Genomic DNA, 20,944 nt, shown 5'->3' on the forward strand with positions numbered 1-20,944 from the left:
GATAATAAAATAATATAAGAATAAGAAAATATATAAGAATAAAATATAACAAAAGGTGCATTAACGCTTCATCACTACCATAGATTGTAGCCTATATTCAGTGTTGGGAAGGTTACTTTTAAAATGTATTCCCCCTACAGATTACAGATTACATACCCAAAATGTAGTTTGTAACAGAATCCATTAAATTACTTAAGGTGAGTAACGTAATCTGAATACTTTGGATTACTTGATTTGCTGTAGAGAAGCAAAGACTAGAACATCTTCACCTAAGATGTTTTGTCTGATAAATCAAAATAAAAAGCCCAGACTTTACTTAACCATATTAAAAATATTACTGATAGAAGAGGAGACACGGTCCACGCAGCATGATTTAGTCCTGTTAAATCCTGGTTTAGTCCTGTTAAATCCTGGTTTAGTCCTGTTAAATCCTGGTTTAGTCCTGTTAAATCCTGGTTTAGTCCTGTTAAATCCTGGTTTAGTCCTGTTAAATCCTATTTTAGAACTGGTTTAGTCTGTTAAATCCTGTTTTAGACCTGGTTTAGTCCTGTTAAATCCTATTTTAGTCCTGGTTTAGTCCTGTTAAATCCTGTATTAGACCTGTTTTAGTCCTGGTTTAGTCCTGTTAAATCCTGTTTTAGACCTGTTTTAGTCCTGGTTTAGTCCTGTTAAATCCTGTTTTAGACCTGTTTTAGTCCTGGTTTAGTCCTGTTAAATCCTGTTTAAGACTTAGTTTTAGTCCTGGTTTAGTGTCGGGCAATGAGTGGAATTACGGGGGGGAAAAAATTTAAATAAGGGGGATATCGCCCAAAATGTAAAAACAGGAAAATATCGCAGTGTAATCCATTTATTTCAACAAAGTAACTGTAATCCAATTACCACTCACTGAAACAGTAACTGTAACCGAATACAGTTACTCATAATTTGTACTCTGATTACGTAACTCCGGTACATGTAATCTGTTACTCCCCAACACTGCCTATATTAGTAAATAAAAGTCTATAAACAGAACTGGAGCGAAGAAATGTCTCCCTCTTGTGGGCTATAGAGGTAATACATTGTTGTGATTCCATAAGTTTCGTTTTCCTTTCGTCAGAAGCGATCTCGCCTTCCTTGTTTTTCTGCGCTCCCAGCGTTATTTCCCCGTACGTGTTGTGGTGCCATAGCCCGGGTGGGAGTCCTTTGGTCACCCTTACGCCTAAAAATGGAGACTGAAATCCTGAAAATTATTCTGCACAACCAGGGATCCGTGAATACAGAGGAGCTGATGTATAATTTAGGCGACAGCGCTACACTTACGGAAATTATCGTTCAGAATGACTTGTTCGTGTCGTGTTTGGTGAATCAGCGGCCTAAAGTTTTGGTGCGGACGCGTATGGGACTCTGCTGGACTCGGGACTGTCCGGGCTGCGGGCGTCTGCACCTGTGTTTGGGCTTCCTCTTCTCCGGGTACTGCCAGTTCAACCAGCTCAGGTAAACAGGCTGCACAATGCCCCCAACTAACACAGTAAATCACTTTGAATGAAATCTGAGTGGTTTGTATCACAGATTTGACTCTTGTTTACATGTTTATCTCCAGTTTTTCCCCGGCCAGATTCAGCCCATCTTTTGCTTTTTTTCCTGCTGCTGCAACTCATTCCCTAATCAAACAAACGCTGTTGTTGAGATTTTCCCAGTTTCAAGTTATATAATAAAGACGTATTTTTCTTAGTCGTTTATCAGCCAGATTTGTCAAATTAAATGTGCACTGGTGGAAGTCAGATCTGTGGCGAGGCAACCCCACTCTCAATGTTTTTCTAGGTATTTCTGAGCGGTAAATCCACCTGTAATTGAATAAACGTAAGGTAGAGCTGTTTAGTGTCATACTGTGCAGAGCAATGACATTTGCATGGAAACAAGCAGGTGACGGACCCTGTAACGGAAAAGTTACACAGTGCACCTTTAAGTTTTGGAACAAGGTTGAGTCATCACTTGAAACTTCCAAGCAGATTATCCAGCAGTGTGACTGTGATGTGGTGTTGTCCAGTGCCCAAAATAAGCAAATAAACTTTTATGATTTCTATGATTGTCCACTACAGGAACAAAATTCTACTTTAAAGATTCACTATGTAACTTTTCGTGTTGAGGATCCACCATTTGCCTGTCTCCTATCAGAAATCAGACCAAGTCATCATTTTGCAAGTCCCAAGTAAGTCTCAAGTCTTTGACTTCAAGTCTGAGTCAAGTCCCAAGTCAAAGACAGGCAAGTCCAAATAGAGCCTCGAGTCACTGACTCATAAGTCCAAGTCAAGTCCAAGTCGTCTGCTTTGAGCTTCAAGTCATTTCAAGTCTTTAAACCAAAGTACCAAATATAGCTTAGATTTTTGCAACTTATATGAATTTTAAGATAAATTGTACAAAAATAATCATAATATATTTATATATGAGTATTTATAGAGTATATAAGAGGTGTAAAAATCTAAATGTTTCCTTTTTAAATGTCTTGACAAGATCTTAGTGTGAATCATTACAGTCAGAATAGAAAGAATTCAGATTTAAAAGTGCTTCTCAAGTCACAGGCCTCAAGTTCAAGTCCCAAGTCATTGACCTTCAAGCCCAAATCGAGTCCCAAGTCGTAGTCCATTTTATCAAGTCAAGTCTGAAGTCCAAAAAATAGTGACTCAAGTCTGACTCGAGTCTAAGTCACGACTTGCAAGTCCCCACCTTTGTCTCCTATAGCATTTACCATATTGGAGACAAGCAGGTCATACCACTAGAGCCAAGTTACAGGTCAGATCTGTGGAGAGGCGACTCCACTCACAGTAAGAATGCGTGTTTTGAAGGTATTTTAAAAACTCTTATTAAGGAAGTACAATATCTAATAGCTTAGTGCCATACTGCGGAACATTCCTGTCAGGACACGAGTCAAGCAAACAGCACACCCTTCGCCAGAACATTTACATAGTGATAAACTAGTCCTAAAACCTTTTGAGATTGCTGTCTTAAAGGTGCATTGCGTAACTTTTCTGTAGAAGTGTCCGTCAAATGCAAAGTTAGAGGTCAGATCTGTGGAGAGGCAAGCCCGCTCACGGTCAGAATGCCTAGGTATTTCTGAGCTATAAATCTACCTGTAATTGAATAAATGTATGGTAGAGCTGTTTAATGTCACACTCTGGAACATTCCAGGCAGAGTAATAACATCTCCATAGAAACAAGCAGGTGATGGACCCTTCACCTGAAAAGTTGCACAATGCTCCTTTAAATAATTGGCAATAGTCACAGTTCTGTCTCTTGATGACAAAACTTGACATAATTTCTAACTAACTAACTAAATCTTTATTTAAATGTTTGTTGTGTTGTAGGAGAGGCTGTTCTTTCTCCCATGAGCTCCACTCTGAATACAACATGGAGGTCCTCAGAAAGTTCGGTCTGGAGACTCTGAGCAGGACGGATCTGTGTCTGCTGCTGCTACAAAGCCACCACTCACTGCTGCCTCAGGTAACTACAGGAACAAGAATCAGGAACAAGAATGACTTTATTATTTATGATCATCATGTGACTTTACAACACTAGACTAGAGGCTGCATTATGTTTAAAGGTCCTCCTATATTACGCAAATTTGACTCTTATGAACTTTAAGCCATGTTATAATCCTGTTACCTCCACAAAAACATACCTGGAGTTGTGTTTTGTTTCATTCACGCAGGTCTGAGAGTAATCCTTCATTATTAGTCTTTCTACATCTCCAATGCTCAAAATTCTTTGTTCTACCTTGTAATGTCATGAAGTGGTAGTTTTCAAGTTAACGGCTACTTTTTACCTTTTGTTTTACAGAGATTAGCATTTCAATTGTATATTTATTAACCTAAATATACAGGATTAGTGTGTTAAACATATGTGAATGAAACAAAACACACCTCTTTGTATATTTGTGATGAGGAAACAACATTATAACATAGATCACTAAATAACCTAATATGGGTTCTTAACTACATTGTTTCTCAAAGACTGGGTCGCAACCCTCGGGTGGGTCGCAAGATCATTTTTTGGGGTCGTCTTGTCACAATCTGCATGTAGCTCTGCAATAAACAGTTCTGACAATGATCTACGTGTTGCATTCTCCTCCTGCATCACGGACTGGAACGTGTTACAAAAACGCAGACCGGCCCACCTATCTTAATAGAAATGTTGAAATGTTAAGACATGTTTTGTATAATTTCTAATCTTTTTGTAATTATTTATTGACAATTTGTTCCAATATTGCTGGTTTAATTGAATGTTGAAAAGAAAAAGAAATGGGCTACATTTAATGTCCAAATAGGCAAAATACCGTATTTTTCAGACTATAAGTCACTATAAGTCGCACGAGCCAAAAAATGCATGATGAAGAAGAAAAAAACATATATAAGTCGCACTTTTGTGGGGGGAAATTTATTTTATAAAATCAGACACCAGGAACTGACATTTCATCTCGAAAGGCAAATTATAGTAATAACAACAGAACAGAGAACAACAGACTGTTAACGTCACATATGAACAGTTCTTCAGATAAATATAACATAAACAACAGAAATCAAATCCATTTGAACCAAACAAATCACTAAAACCATTGAATTCTTCATCCTCTGTGTCACTTCTGAGCAACTCCGTGACCTCCGGCAGTAAACGGAGCGCCGCTTCCTCTTCTGTGTAGCTGTCTTCAGACTCAGCATCAGTTCCAGTTAGAATTATTCCGTCCTTTCTGAACCCCGACAGGATGGTTTTGTTTGTCACTGAAGTCCAGGCTTGGTCGATCCGCCCAGTGGCTTCCAGGAAAGTTCTATGGCGCACCCTTCTGGTTATTATGAAGCTGTGCTCTCCATCCCCGCTTTCCGCCAGTCCCTCAGAAGTTTCTCACTCACTCCAAACTTTCTTTCTGCTGCTCGATTACCGTTTTTGGCTGAATATTTCACTATTTGCAGCAGAACAGAGGCTCTTTCTGCAGGAGACATGCGCAGTAAGGCGTCAAGTGATAGTGGTACAGGAGTAATAGGAGCAGCAGATACTGGCACACAAGTCTAGAGCCTCTCGAGCCTCAGTGTGAAAATTTTAATGTATAAGTTGCACCGTAGTATAAGTCGCAGGAAACGGAAACCATGAAAAAAAGTGGGATTTATAGTCAATATATGATTAATGTTCAGTAATGGTCAAATCCACCTTTATTTTGTGATTTACAAATGATGTCTATTGACATGGGTCGCAAAGATTTGTGACTTTTAAAATATGGGTTCCCAGAAAAAAGAAGTTGGGGAAACACTGCTTTACTTTAACAGTACAAACAAACTTGGATTGACTGATTGAAGACTAATAGGGTTGCAGTCTCAAAGTCTTTCTGTTTTTCTTTTTTTAAGATCTGCTATAAATACAACAGTCGTGCTGGTTGCCAAGACGACTGTAAGCGTCTGCACGTGTGTGACCGAATCGACTGCAACTGCCCCAGAACGCACGACTTCACCGCTCCACAACCCCTCAAACTACTGCAGGAAAAACGCATCCCCGACCATCTCATGAAGGTTTTAAAGACTGTGTACGCCAACAAGAACGCGCTAAGGTTCGCCGACAAACAAAAAGAGTTAAATAATGATTCGTCTGTGGAAAATTTTACCGGTTATGATTCGGATTCAAGCAGCGTTAGCGCAAAAGAGACTAGTGGTCGTGGGAAGAGAAGGGGAAGAGGAGGGGGAAGAGGAGGAAGAGGAGGAAGAGGAGGAAGAGGCAGGGGACAAAACAGAGCGCCCTCTCATGGTGACTCGGAAGATAGCACTACTACTGATCTAACTAACGACTACACAGAAAACAGTAACAGTAACCAAGACCAAGATACTACAAATGAAACGCTGCAAGATGGTTACGATTCAGATGCAAGCAGCACAGTTAGTACAGGGAACGGTAAAGAACACAGAGGTGGATATGCGAGGGGTAGGGGTGCTTTCCGAGGGCAGCGGGGTAATAGGAGAGGGAGCAACGGAAACTATAGGGGCAACTTTCGAGGTGGGAGAGGCAACAGGGGGGCTAGTGGGGGCAGGTCTGACAAGGTTGAGCGCGTACCTTCTGAAAATGACCTAAAGACAAAAGAAGAAGATCATCTGGGTGTGAACAGAAGCCAGGATCCTACTCCAAACAGTGAAACGTTAAGTGGGTTTGAGGCTGGCTCGGATAGTGGACAAAAGTATTCAAGTACTGGCGCGAACGGAAAAACCAGCAGCGCAAGCGACGTCAAAAAAACGGACGCAAACAGCAGTAATGGACCACCAAGAAAGCAAACAGGTAACAGTCTCTATGAAATGTTAAAGGGTCCATATTACGCTATTTTCTGATCTATGTTATAATATTGTTTACTCAGCAAACACATACCCAGAGTTGTGTTTGGTTTCGTTTACACATTTAACTAGCCAGGCTGGCCGCTCAAATTCATTTCTCTCTAGTGACTAGGTCAGGAATCAGAATACACTAGACAGTTTGCAAAAACCCCAGAAGTGTGAGTTCAGGCGCCAATCAATCAGAGAAGAGCCAGACATTTAATGTTGGCAACAATTCCTGAGATCGAAAATTTAAAGACGGAACAAAGAGAATGTTTGGTGAATTTTTTCAAGGGGAAAGACGTTATTGTCCTTCTTCCTATGGGATTTGGGAAAAGCTTAATATACCAGTTAGCCTCGTTAGTGGCGCATTACATACGTGACTACCAAACAGCAGCAATTGGTTAAATGATAAAAAGTACTCACCTAGGTCGAGGGAACAAATTCTAAGACTGCAAGGTCAGATGGTTTCTATGAAGTGAAACTGGCTGATGAAACAGGCTACTCCAGGAGGCCTATTGTTCAAAAATGTGATGGCCGAGGGCATCAGGGTTCTGCCAAAGCAGGTCCTCCTGCACCTGAGCGCCCTGTACCAGAGTCCTGAGGGCAGAGGGGTGAGATGTTCCTGTAGTAGGTGAGTGGAGTCCTGCTCTATGGAGAGTGCGATCTATTGTGTCTCTATGGAGACGATGAATTAGCAGCAACTGATTAAATTTAAAAAAGCATCCGCATACCATTGAGCGAACGAATTCTAATGCTGCGAGGTCAGACAGTTTCCACGAAGTGAAACCGGCTGATGAATCGTTTAACACCCACATCATGGAAATTTAGGCTGTGTTCTACTCTCAAACGGAAAGCACTCTGTTCCACCTCGTGATGTCATGTGATAATACAGGAAGTGCTCCACTGTGTTCTTAAACTCCACACACCTTCACTAGAATCATTTGGATACTTTCAGATCTGGAATTGCCAATCTCTTCTGAACAAAAGGTAAAAGCTGTTAACTTGAAAACTACCTCTTCATGACATCATAAGGTGGAACAGAGCATTTTGAGCTTTTTTAGGCAGATTAATAATACTTAAACATTAAAATTAATAATTACTCAAACATGTGTGAATGAAACAAAACACAACTCCAAATGTGTTTTTGATGAGGCAACAACATCACAACATGGATTTGTGTGATATCGGACCTTTAATGAAATAGATATGATTCTGGTTTCTAATTTGAATGTCTCTCTTATAGATAAAACCGAGATTTGCATGTTCTTCATAAAGGGGTACTGTAAACATGAAGGTAAGTAGTAAGTAAGTAGAGGAGGAGACAGAAAGTAAAGTAAACCACATTTTCTTTGAGGCAGCTTCTTTTTAAGTGGGAAGTTTTGCTGGTAAAATATTATAAAAAGTTGGTTGATTTGTACAAAATGTTCAAAATTCATGTGTACCAACAAGTCAACAATGCACTGATTCTCTGGAAGCCTTTAAAAGGTATTTACAGTCAGGATCGGTAGCCCCATGTAAAAAAAATACAACCAGAATAGAGTTAGAGTTACTTTTTGAGTGAACATTTTGAAATATCAAGGTGCACAGTGTAACTTTTCTGGTAAAGGGCGTGCCAGTTACTTGTCTTCATTGAGATGCTATTGCTTTACCTCCAATATTCCAAAATATGGCATTAAACCTTTCAGTCTCCATAGAAACCAAGCAAGAGACACCACCAGGCCAGTTTACAGGTGAGATCTGTGAAGAGGCAACCCCCCTCACAGTCAGAATGCATGTTTTTAAAGGTGTTTTTGAGCCATAAAAACACCCATAATTGAATAAATGCATCTTATATAAATTTAACACCATATTGTGGAAGATTACAGGCAAAGCAATAGCATCTCCATGGTAACAGACCCCCAACCTGAAAAGTTAAACAGGGCACCTTTAAAAAAACACAACATATAGTATCTAAACTTGGAAAGACATTCAAAACATGTACCAATTAAAGGTCCATTATGTAACTTTTCTGGTGGAGGGTCCGTCAAATGACTTTCTCCAAGCAGATGTTATTGCTTTGTCTGGAATGTTTCACAGTATGGCATTAAACCTTTCTATCTTCATTAGGGGTGTGCAAAAATATTGAAATATCTAAATATCGCATTGTTTTAATGTGATGATACAGTATCGATATCGTGGGCTGCTATATTGATATATTGGCAAGAGTATTTTTTGGTGTATTTAACAAAATTATTTTGTTACAGTTCTACAGTTTTGTTGCTTGTTGAGAGGAAGGAAACTCATTTATGTAACATATTTGACATTTTCACTGTTTTGTTGATTAAAATGTTTGTGTTTCATATGAACTTTGCACGAGAAGTGGTTTAACAAAGACTTTTAGTATCGCAGCCATGACTTAGCATTTATTTTTTATTGAATTGTATCGAATCGATTTGAAATAAATCGTATCGAATCAAAAGCTAACCGTATCGAGATATGTATCATATCGTGGCCTACGTATTGAGGTCCATATCGGCAATTTCTTAATAATACCCAGCCCTAATCTTCATGGAGACCAAACCAGACCAAGTTACAGATCAGATCTGTGGAGAGGCAACCCCACTCACAGTCTGAATATGTTTTTCTAGGTATTCATGAGCCATAAAACCACCTGTAATTGAATAAATGTAAGGCAGAGCTTTTTAGTGTCATACTGTGGGACATGTCAGGCAGATCAATGATATCTCCATAGAAACAAGCAGGTGACAGACAGAAAAATTACATAATGCACCTTACACCGAACAAATAATAGCATAAAATAATAATAACAATACAATAATCTCTTCTTCAAATTTGAGTGACTGGTGGGTTTAAGCTCAAGTTTTGGAGTAATTTTTTTTCAGATTTGTTTCATGTGGTTCTTGTGTGTGCCTCAGCTCGCTGTTCCAAAGCTCATGACAAGATGCCGTACAGATGGGAGATCAGGAGGGGCGGTCAGTGGACTTCTATGGCTGAAAATGAGACCATAGAGAAAGACTACTGTGACCCTGAAAAAGTTTACAGGTAACTTTGAGTTAAACAACACCTTACGGCAGCTATAATATATGGAACGATAGATAAGTCGATATAGTCAACGAATGTTCTATCTGTGCAGCACTACCAGTCCTCCTGTGCATTTTGACACAATGACATGTGGATCTGACGAAGTGAGGCGTCTCTCTACTGAGAACTCTGTCCTGCAGCCAGGCTTCATCCACACCACAGACTGGCTCTGGTACTGGGAGGACGAGCGCGGCACCTGGTACCAGTATGGTGCTGTGGTAAGGCAGCGTCTTCAAGGTCCTATATTACGCAAAAGTGACTCTTGTGAGCTTTAAGCCATGTCAGAATTTTGTCACATCATCAGAAACATAGCTTTAGATAAGTGTAGTTGTTTCATTCATTCAGCATCTCCAAATCTCAAAATGCTCTGCTCCACCTTGCGATGTCATGATGATTGTAGCCAAGCGTGATGGATGAAAGTAACTAATTGTTTACGGAACGAACCATTCTGCACTGGAGCACTGTAACACTTTATTTTTTAATTGTGTTTTTATTGCACATAATGTGGATGAATGAAATATGAAATGTGGGACCTGCCTCTCAAATCTGCAAAACAAATTTACCTAAGGGTTCGAATAAAGCAATCTAACCTAAGTAGTTGGCAGTTTAACGCTACCTTTTACCTTTTGTTTAGTAGAGATTGGCAGTTCCATAACAGATATTATCCAAATGATTCTATTGAAGGTGCATGGCGTTTGAAAACACGGTGGAGCACTTCCTGCATTAATACATGACATCACAAGGTGGAACAGAGTCTTTTGAGAAGTTTGAGAGAAAGCCTAAATATGCAGGTTTTTGTGTTAAATGTGTGAATGAAACAAAACACAACTCCAGGTCTGTTTTTAATGAGGAAACAACATTTTTATAACAGATCAGAAAATAGTGCAATATGGGCCCTTTAAATCTATTTTATCTTTTACTTTTACAAATCTAAAGCTAAAGATGTCTTTCAAATGCTGCACTTGGTCACCTACAAAACAAAATTCCTTATGTTGGTACAATAATGTCTTTTTAGTTTCATAATTATAAGTTAAAGGTGCACTATGTAACATATCTTGTGGGGGTCTGTCACCTGCTTGTCTCCATGGAGATTATTATTGCTTTGGCTGAAATGTACCACAGTAGGACCTGTTGACGTCACCTACTTCACCTCGTTACAATAAATCATTTTACTGCAATACTGTGCAATACATTCCTGGAGGTAAAGGTGCACTGTGTAACATTTCTAGTGGAAGGTCCACCGCCTCTAGCCTGATTCATCAGCCGGTTTCACTTTGTAGAAACCGTCCTTGCAGTGTTACAACTCGTTCGCTCGACGGTAGGCGGATACTTCATTTAACCAATCGCTGCTATTTGGTCGTGACGTATGTAATGCACCATTAACAGGGCTAACTGGTATATTAAGCTTTTCCCAAATTCCGTAAGAAGAAGGACAATAACGTCTTTCCCCTTGATAAATTCACCAAACATTCTCTTTGTTCCGGCTTTAAATCCTCAATCTCGGGAATCGTTGCCAACACAGAATGTCTGACTCTTCTCTGATTGGCTGGTGCCTAAACTCGCACTTCCGGGGGTTTTGCGAACCATCTAGAGTATTCCGATTCCTGACTTAGTCACTGGAGATAAATGAAATTGAGCAGAGGCACGAGGTGGCGCCGACTTGGCTACACCACCTCCTTGTCTCCATGGGAATGTTATTGCTCTGTCTAGAATGTTCCACAGTATATATTAAACTTATCTATCATAAAGGAGAGAAGCAGGTTACAGCACTATGTTACATTACAGTTCAGATCTGTGGAGAGTCGCCCCTATTCACAGAAGGAATTATTGTATTTTTGAGCAATAGAAACACACAAAATGAATAAATACAAAATGTATGTGTTTAATGTCATACTATGAAACATTACAGGCAAAGCAATAACATCTCCACAGAAACAAGCAGGTACCGGGCTGTCCACTGGAAAAGTTCCATAGTGTCACTTTAAGATTTTAGATGGTTCACTATTTGCATTATGTGTTTCAGACAAGCGAACATCGTTTAGCCTCCATCACCAGTAAAGAGCTGGAGGAGATTTATCAACACAACAACAAGGATGTGGTGACGTTTACTGCAGGTCCACAGTCCTATGAACTCAGCTTTCAAGGTAAATTTATATATGAACCTTACTAATTAATTGTGTCTTTAAATTTAAAGATAGGGTATGTACTATTTCTATTTCTAAATTCACAAACATGACATATATTTATCCCAAAATACAGGGTAAACTTGAATCAGAATCAGATATAGCATTTCAAACAACAGTTGTCATGCTGAGTTATTGTTAATTACAAAAACACTGGATGCCATGGCCAGGTTGATGTTTTAATTTTGTGTTTTAGTTCTCAAGTTTATTATCTACCGTATTTTTTGGACTATAAGTCACACTTTTAAGCGTTTTTTTCTGTAGCGATTCTGTTATACATCGCATCTTGGAAAAAAAGACTGAAATATTTTAAAGGACTGGCCTGGGCAACATCCAGATTTCAGGGCAATTTTGGTTCATAATCGAGTATAAAGCTCAGATAGTTTGTTCGGATATCGCAGGACTCCACACAGATGCATCAGCGGCATTCTCATCTTCTCCCCGAAAGTCCGTCGCTATCACTGTTTTCCACTTTATAATCAACTTCAACATCATCACTTTGAAATCTATAAAAGTCACTTTCTCTAAACTTATCCATAAAATACGTCCGCTCCTCATTATTTCTAAAACTGTGCGCCGCAGCGCCGCGATCTTTCCATTGCACGTGTTTCGTGTTGTGTTTTTCCGGAAGCTGCCATCGTCACTATTTCGATTAACTTCGGAAAAAATCGGCGAAAACATATCTTTGAATCCTATCTCAGTCTAGTCTCTACCTAAACCCCAGCACCTACAGACAATCATGAATAAGTGCTAGTGCAGCTTCTGCAGCTCAGTGATACGGCGGAGGTGTCTGAAAAGTCGTCAATTTCACATGAGGGGGTCGTCAAAGGTCTCTCCCTTTAATAAAGCAATGTATTAAATTCATCCAATGATTTTCTCAGACATGATTCAGACAAATTTAAAGTACAGCACCAAGAGGCTGGTGAGGAGGAGACCGAAGTTTGTCTCTGCAGCTGAAGTCCAGACAAAAAGGTACGGCTCATTCACTTAAACGGTCCATATTACATTATTTTGTCATCTGTGTTATAATGTTGTTTTCCTTATCAAAAACATACAGGGAGTTTTGCTTGGTTTTAATTACACATGTGACAGACACAAACCCTGCATATTTAGGCTGACAAAAACACTCAATTTGTGATGTCATGTGGTAATACAGGACATGCTCCACTGTGTTTTTAAACTCCTTATTCCTTTACTGGAATCATTTGGATAATTTAAACCCATAAACATAAAAAGTAGCTACACTACATGACTTGGACATATTGACAGACTAATAATAAATGGTTTACTCAAATATGTGTGAATGGAACAAAACACAACTCCGGGTCTGTTTTTGAAGAGGTAACATTATAACGGCTTAAAGCTCACAACAGTCAATTTTGTGTAATATAGGACCTTTAAATATGAAATATGAGGAAGAGTATGACATTATAACCACTGTTTTCTGTTGTAGAAAGCGCCCCCCACACTCCAGTGCTGTGCCGGACCACTGGGACAAAACGCAGATCCCTCAAATCGGATTTAAGGTAAAAGTTTGTGCTGTAGTGGCAACCAAGAGGCCAATACCCCTGAGAACCAAATAATTAAATAATCTGTAGACACTGTAAAAAGACACATATATGTTATGACAGGAAATAAATAAATTAATAGATGAGACCAAGATTATAGCGTTATATATTGCCAAGTCTTCAGACATAGAAAATAACAACGTACTACAAACGACGAGAGTGCAGCTCAGGACCCCAGTCTTCTGTACATCTCCATCGCAAAGCCACTAACCATTCCTTTGAAGATAGTGAGGTGCAGATCTTAGCCAAAGAAAAGAAATGGTTTGAGAGGGGAGTTAAAGAGGCTGTTATTGTTAGAAAAGACAATCCATCTTTGAACAGAAATGGAAGGCTTAGACATCATCTCTCTCTTCTGTTTACAACGCCATCCTCAGACCCTCAATGAAAACAAAGAAAACAATAGTGATAACCAGTATGATAAGAGGTTGAGATTAGGGGCCTGAATGATCATGCTAATATGACTCACAGGCCCAACTTAATGCAGTTCAAAAGCCCGAGCTAACAAACAGAAACTGTAAATCAGTAGGTGTGTTAGTTTCACAGTAGTTTCAGTGTAGTTAGCTCCGACCCTTCAGGCAGATATAAGGCAGTGTCCACCAGCATCTGACCAGAACTGAAGAAGTTGCAAAACCCTGAAGATGTGAGGTGAAACGTCTTCACTCTAAAACTGGTCTCCTTCTTTTATTCCAGTTGACAGAATTTTTTTTTTTTCTTTTGCAAAGTACTATAAAGACACGACAATTTCCATCATGCTGTTTATCTAGAGCAGTAGTGAATAATACATTTAGGAAACAAATTCTTGACTTTCTCTGATGTTTTGGAGCTGTCCACCATGCTATAATATTGTTTCCTTATCAAAAACATGCCTGAAGAAGTTTTATATGACATCCATGCATCTAGTGATCTTTCTCGGGCTCTACTAGAACCAGGCTGTTGACCGTGACACCCTCATCAGAAAAATGTCCAACATGAGAAAAATGGAGCCGAGTGCAGAGATTTTACAAGAAAAATTGACTTATTCCTGTTTACATACAAGTTCATGTTAAAACATTGTGTTGAAATTGAATTTTTCTTAAAGTTTCAGGTTGTTCATAATATTATAATATTATAATAAGAAAGAGTTCATCAATTAAAAAAGATTTCTGTAATAGATTTGCGTTTCTCTGCACAAATATTTGAACTTATTGTTATTTTTGGGGTTTATATGACATGAGTTTTCTGATCCGGCCCCTTTGGGATCAAAGCAGGTTGGATACGGCCCCCAGACCAAAATGAGTTTGACACCCCTGCTCTAGACGGTGGGCAAAAACCCCGGAAGTGCGAGTTCAGGCACCAGCCAATCCACGAAAAGCCATACATTCTGTTTTGGCAACGATTCCCAAGATTGAGGATTTAAAGCCAGAACAAAGAGAATGTTTGGTGAATTTTATCAAGAGGAAAGACGTTATTGCCCTTCTTTCTACAGGATTTAGGAAAAGCTTAACATACCAGTTTGCCCCGTTAGTGGCGCATTACATACATCACGACCAATTAGCAGTGACTGGTTAAATGACAAAAAGTACCCGCCTAATGTCGAGCAAACAAATTCTAACGCTGCGAGGTCAGATGGTTTCTACAAAGTGAAGTCAACTGATAAATCAGGCCAACTCCTTATGGTACGAGCCTGTCCAAGACTCAGCCCCTCAAGTCTACGTCAACCATTCTCCTGCTCATGAGTTTTCCATAATTGTCCTACAAAAGCATGAAACTAATGATACAAAACAATCTAATACAACTTCACAAACCTGGTGCAAAGTACAGTAGTCTCATTATTGGAACACCCGCTGATTGTGTTGTGATCGAGTGACTTAACGCAGGGAGCAAGGGAAGTTGAGACTAAAACCAATTCCATATATTGATGCTGTTTTCCATGAATATCGCATTTTCAAAAGAATAAAATGCACCACGGAGATCTAAATATATTATGTGTCAACAATTAATACCCTGTAGAAGTGTAATACTTTAAATACTTTTACTAAACCAAATATGTGGATGGTAAACTTAACAATGACAGCTCATTTATACAAACTGTTTAATTTATTTCCATTAAACTGTGTTATTGTTTCTTGTTTGTTCGTAGAGAGTACAGCTGCAGCCCTCATCGGCGGAGTATAAACATATTCAAGAACTTTTCAATCAGACCATGGCTTCTTCTGAAATCCTTAAAATTGAAAGGATTCAGAACAGAGCCGTGTGGGAGAACTTTCAGCTGTACGTGATTTAAAATAAGATATATAATAATGTATGTTTATAATTAATTATTATAATCTAAAGGGATTTTTTTTTGTTACAGGTGCAAGACTCATATGAAACAGAAAAATGGTGGACATCCCGTGTTGGAGAAGCAGCTTTTCCATGGGACTGAACCAAAGTTTGTGGACCCCATTTGTGAAACTAACTTTGACTGGAGAGTGTGTGGATTCAACGGGACGGTTTATGGAGAAGGTCAGAGTTCATAGTTTCATAAAAGTTTCATATTGTTATAGTGTGATATGTGTACCTAATACACTTGCCTGAACATAGAGTTACTGATATGTTGGGAAGAATACAGTATTTTTCCGGACTATTGAATGCACCTGAATATAAGCTGCATCAACTAAATTTTAAAATTGTACATATATACGTCACACTTGAATATAAGCAGCATGTGTCCACGTCTTCAAGAACGTTTTCAAGTTCGGGCCGTCTGCTTTTATCTCCTCTGAAAGTTTTTGTTATCTTTTTGCATTGAGTCAGTTCGTTACGCTGCCTTTGCCTAAATCTCACTGTCGACTCACTGATGCTGAGCTCGAGTGCAGCGGCTCAATTTCCTTTTTCGACAGCCATTTCCATCGCCTTTAACTTAAAAGCTGCATCTGCATCATCTGCATTTCTTCGTGTGTTTTCCATGAGGAGGGTGTGTGTATGAAGCCCAAAATAACTGTTCAAAACACAATCAAACGAGCATCTTCCTCGGCGCATCACCCGTCTCTCCCTGCGCTCCACTGTGCTTGTCTCCTGCAGAAAGAGTCGCTGTCCTGTCTTTTGAGCAACAGATCCCAAATATGTACATGTACATATCCTTGTTTTTTTAGTTTTTTTTTTATTGTTGTTGATTTTGTTGCACCTTGCTTCAAATTAATCAATCATAGACTAGTATACGGCCATGGACCACTATGAAACCTACCTGGACGACTGAGGGATTACACAGATATAAGGCAGTGCTTCTCAATTATTTTCTGTCATGCCCCCCCTAGGACGAATAAAACAGCTCGCCCCCCCCCCCCCGCGTGACTATAGATAGTATCATTTGTCTATAAAATTGTTATAAGTACACCTGTGCGTAACACTGCCACCTTATATGACGCCAACAATGCTCGCTGGTTTACTGAAGTAGCAGTCACAAGCGGGATGATTGTCGGCAATATTCGGCACGTTTTCGCTGAAAAAACTCAAGCGGCTTATCAGAGTGATTGGGGTGTAATGTATTTAAGTGACGCCTTAATTTATTGGGCTTCATGCTGTCCGCTGCCAACATTTTTAGACACAGTAACACACCGGTCTTTCCTCGTCTCCCACCGTAGTCACAGTGAAGCCAAGCGCTACATACGCTTCGTCATATTTCCTCGTCTTAGCTTTCAGGAGATTTTCGTTTGTCTCTTTATCTCCGTCTCTCTCCGTCTGTCTTCTCATCCCTGTTAAATATTTTTTCATGGTGTCACTTGAGCGTCTGCTACACTTCGTGTCTACACTTCATACTCAAACTCTGTGCTGTGTGCAAAGCGCGCATGCTCAGTGCAAACAAAACTCCTACACCACCGAGCGAATGCTCCCTGCGCACACTCTGCCAATGAGAGCGCTCTGCCCCCTAATGTAGTGGAAGTGCAATTGCACTTTATTCTAAAGGCCCGTTCAGACCAAAGCGTCAAAGCGTCCACTTTCTATGTAAAGTCTATGTGGACGCGCGACTAGAGCGTCCTGCGTTTTTGCGGCGCGTTTTCGCGCGCGTTTTCGGCGTCAGCGCAGCGCGTCTTCAGCGTTTTGGCGTCAGCGGCCAAGACGCGCGTCCAAGGCGTCAGCGTCAAGAAGTTGAAAATGCTGAACTTTTCGCGTCAGACGCGCCGCGTCAATCAATCAGGGACGAGTATCCAGAGACGCAGCGACGTTATTATCAGGAAGAAAGACCCGAGAACCAGAACGAGAACCACAAACATGAACGGAGAATAAATATATACGCCACAATCACCGAGCCGATCGCGAGGACTACACCAGGACCGGACCAGGACCAAACCAGGACTAGACCGAGACTAGACCGAGACTAAACAAGGACTAGACCGGGACTAGACCGTGATTAGACCAGGACTAGACCGGGACTAGACCGGGACCAGACCGGGACTAGACCGTGATTCGACCAGGACTAGACCGGGACTAGACCGTGATTAGACCAGGACCAGACCGGTATTAGACCAGGACTAGACCGGGACTGATCCAGTGTCATTAGCGGAGTATAAATATATATACGCCCCAGTCATCGACTCGATCTCCTCCGTTGATGTTTTATGTCATAAAAACACTCTGTCAGTCTGGTCTGACATTGTTTCGGGAAAAGACCGGGACCGGGCTCTTGTTTCCAGGACAACGGACGCGCGTCAAGTATTTTTGTCCCGTTCGTCCACGGCGTCAAAGACGCGCGTTGGGGGCGTCTAAACTCAAATGCAAAGGCTCCAAATAGAGGCGACAAGGCGTTTTTTGACGCTTTGGTGTGAACGGCCCTTAAGACAGTAAAAAAAAATCAAAATAAAAAAATAAAAAAGCATGTTCCCCGAGGTCAAACGCGCCCCCCTTGACGGAGCCTCGCGCCCCCCACTATTTGAGAAGCACTGATATAAGGCCACGTGTAAAAGAAAGTACTATGATTTAATGTTGAAAATCACATTCTATTGTTTAAAGAAAGGGTGTTTTTTATTATCAGTCAGAATCAGTATTGAGTATCAAGTTTAAGCCTCAGTATCGAAATCATGTGAAATTGTAGTATCATGACAGCACTAGTAAAACGCTGTAATTGGTTCTCTAGTGCTAATCTACACACTCCTATGTTTTTACTACAGGAAGCTACTTTGCACGCGACGCCAAGTACTCCCATGACTACACCGGAGACAGCGATCCACGGTTCATGTTCGTGTCTCAGGTTTTGGTCGGAGAATTCACCAAAGGCTCTAGGGAATACAAACGCCCTCCTTCTAAAGACGGAGGACACGTGAACTTGTTTGACAGTTGTGTGGATGACATCTACAATCCTTCAATATTTGTGGTGTTTAAGCAGCAGCAGATCTACCCCGAGTACCTGCTTCAGTACAAACACTCAGGCAGAAGTAATGCATATGCTCAAAGAAGTACTAGCAGTTTCTATGGTCAAAGTACTAGCAATTTCTATACCCAAAGCAGTAGTCAGCCCCCGTACACTGCGTATAATAATGTACCTCCACCCTCTTTCTATACTCCATCACGCTCAACCTCAAGACCCACCTCTTCACCCACATCAAATAATAACCAAAACTCATGTGTCATTGCGTAAAGTGAGGCAGTGGTTAAAAGTACATTGTGTAACTTTTCTGACGGACGGTCCGCCACCAGCTTGTCTTCATGGAGATGTTATTGCTTTGCAGAGGTTGGGGCTTGAAAGTCTTGACTTGGACTCGAGTCAGACTTGTTTTTAGGACTTGAGACCTGACCTGATAAAATGGACGAGAAGCACTTTTAAAACTGAATTCTTTCTATTCTGACCGTAATGATTCACTCTAAGATCTTGTCAAGACATTTAAAAAGGAAAAAGGAAAATTTCTACAACTCTTACATACTCTATAAATACTCATATATAAATATACTGTGATTTTTTAAGTACATATTAGTTTAAAACTCATATAAATTGCTCAAATCTAAGCTATATTTGGTACTTTTTTGGTTTAAAGACTTGAAATGACTTGAAGCTCAAAGCAGACGACTTGGACTTGACTTGGACTTATAAACCAATGACTCAAGACTCGACTTGGACTTGCCTGTATTTGACTTGGGACTTGACTCGGACTTGAGGTCAAAGACTTGAGACTTACTTGAGACTTGCAAAACAGCGACTTGTTATGGTTGTTTCTATTGCTCAAAAATACAATAATTCCCTCTGTGAATAGGCGCGACTCTCCACAGATCTGACTTGTAATGTAGCGTAGTGCTGGAACCTGCTTGTGCGCATTTGATAAACAGTTTCCAAAGTGCTGCACAGACAAATTAAGACAAAAATCATAAATAAAAATAAAATAAAATAAACATTAAAAACATAAAGCAAAAAATAAATAAAAATTTATAAAAGCAATTAAAATAAAATAAAATAAAATAAATAAAAGTCTACACAACTCCCACGGTGTTAAAATCCAGAGAATAAAAGTGGGTCCTAAAGGGTCTATATTATGCAATTTACTGATCTGTTATAATGTTGTGTGAATGAAACAAACACAACTCCAGGTATGTTTCTGATGAAGGCACATGTTCAACACACAAACCCGGCATATTTAGGCTGAGCTTTTCTTTTAGACTGAAAACACTGTTCCACCTTGTGATGTCAGGTGGTAATACAGGAGGTGCTCCACTGTGTCCACACACCTTCTCTAGAATCATTAGGACAAGTTCAGCCCTGGAATTGCCAATATCTACTGAACAACAGATAAAAGGGACTCAAACGTGTGAATGAAACAAAACACACTTAAAGCTCACACGAGTCAATTTTTCACAATATCGGACCTTTAAATATTATTGGCTTATAGAATATTGTGATGTTGTCTGAAACCCACCAGTAGTTGAATGTCAGATCTATGGAGAGGTGGCCCTGCTCACACAGTGCATGTTTTCATTCCTCTTTACATCCACTAAAATTTGTAATTTTTGCACTCATTAAAACATGTCCAAAACATCCATGTGTAGTGTATGATGCTTTTGGAGAATATTTAATATGCACAAAAAACAAGATAATCTATTTTTGATTGTATCTTGACTGTATCTATTTCAATTAAAAATAAATAAAATAAAAGAGTCATCTGACCATGTTTACTGTCATGTCACAGTTTTGTAATCACTGGGGCAAAACCTTTCACACATACAGTATTTCTTTCTAAAGGCCACGTCATTACCCTTGCTAATTTGAATATACTGTGGTTACTAAATAATAAAAAATATTATAATAAAAATGAGAATGTAGGCCCACTTTCAGATGTTCATGTCTTTCTTTTACTTGACACATATGGAAGGAGTGCTCAATTTTGTCACTTGTTAAAAGTACAGATACTGGAGCAGATATTGGAGAAAGAAAAAGCTAGATTTTTTCATATGATACTTTTACTTTTGTAAAAGCATTAATAAAACTCACAGAATATCAAATGTGAGTAGTTCATTACATTTGCATTTACTTACAAAAAAGTACTACAGTCCTAAATAATGACTGATGAGTGAAATAGGATTCTCTAGCTATTCAAAGAATGAATATGTGACAAAAACATGAAGACAATTACTTGTAGCGCTGCATATCAACTTTAAACGCAAATGTGCAAGCGAGCAGCACTCCACAAGTACTACAGTCCACACAACAGTGTACAAATATACACACAACAGTGTACAAATGTGTACAAATATACACACAACAGTGTACAAATATACACACAACAGTGTACAAATACACACACAACAGTGTACAAATATATACATGTAGCACTTGTGGTCGGATAAAGAG

The 20,944-nt window shown here is 39.6% G+C and overlaps 1 protein-coding gene across 1 annotated transcript; it reads left to right on the top strand.

Moving 5' to 3' along the window:
• Nucleotides 1-1,082: 1,082 nt before the first annotated feature.
• On the top strand, nucleotides 1,083-20,264 carry LOC110170324 (protein mono-ADP-ribosyltransferase PARP12-like). Its single transcript, XM_020935966.2, has 12 exons — nucleotides 1,083-1,473; nucleotides 3,342-3,477; nucleotides 5,370-6,285; nucleotides 7,564-7,614; nucleotides 9,236-9,362; nucleotides 9,454-9,619; nucleotides 11,425-11,545; nucleotides 12,466-12,556; nucleotides 13,038-13,110; nucleotides 15,272-15,402; nucleotides 15,485-15,636; nucleotides 18,279-20,264. The coding sequence occupies exons 1-12, from the start codon at nucleotides 1,205-1,207 to the stop codon at nucleotides 18,743-18,745; spliced, it is 2,700 nt and encodes an 899-aa protein (XP_020791625.2). The 5' UTR covers nucleotides 1,083-1,204; the 3' UTR covers nucleotides 18,746-20,264.
• The last annotated feature ends 680 nt before the right edge of the window (nucleotides 20,265-20,944 follow it).

The sequence above is a fragment of the Boleophthalmus pectinirostris genome, unplaced genomic scaffold, assembly GCF_026225935.1.
Source record: "Boleophthalmus pectinirostris isolate CB_2022bp ecotype Guang Dong unplaced genomic scaffold, ASM2622593v1 HiC_scaffold_18, whole genome shotgun sequence".
Taxonomy (NCBI): domain Eukaryota; kingdom Metazoa; phylum Chordata; class Actinopteri; order Gobiiformes; family Gobiidae; genus Boleophthalmus; species Boleophthalmus pectinirostris.

What these genes read in the sequence shown, in the direction of transcription:
- LOC110170324 (XM_020935966.2), top strand. Translation starts at nt 1,205, where the DNA reads ATGGAGACTGAAATCCTGAAAATTATTCTGCACAACCAGGGATCCGTG. An exon ending in ACCACCAAGAAAGCAAACAG is followed by an intron (nt 6,286 to 7,563) that starts GTAACAGTCTCT and finishes TCTCTCTTATAG; the next exon opens with ATAAAACCGAGATTTGCATG. An exon ending in GGGGTACTGTAAACATGAAG is followed by an intron (nt 7,615 to 9,235) that starts GTAAGTAGTAAG and finishes TGTGTGCCTCAG; the next exon opens with CTCGCTGTTCCAAAGCTCAT.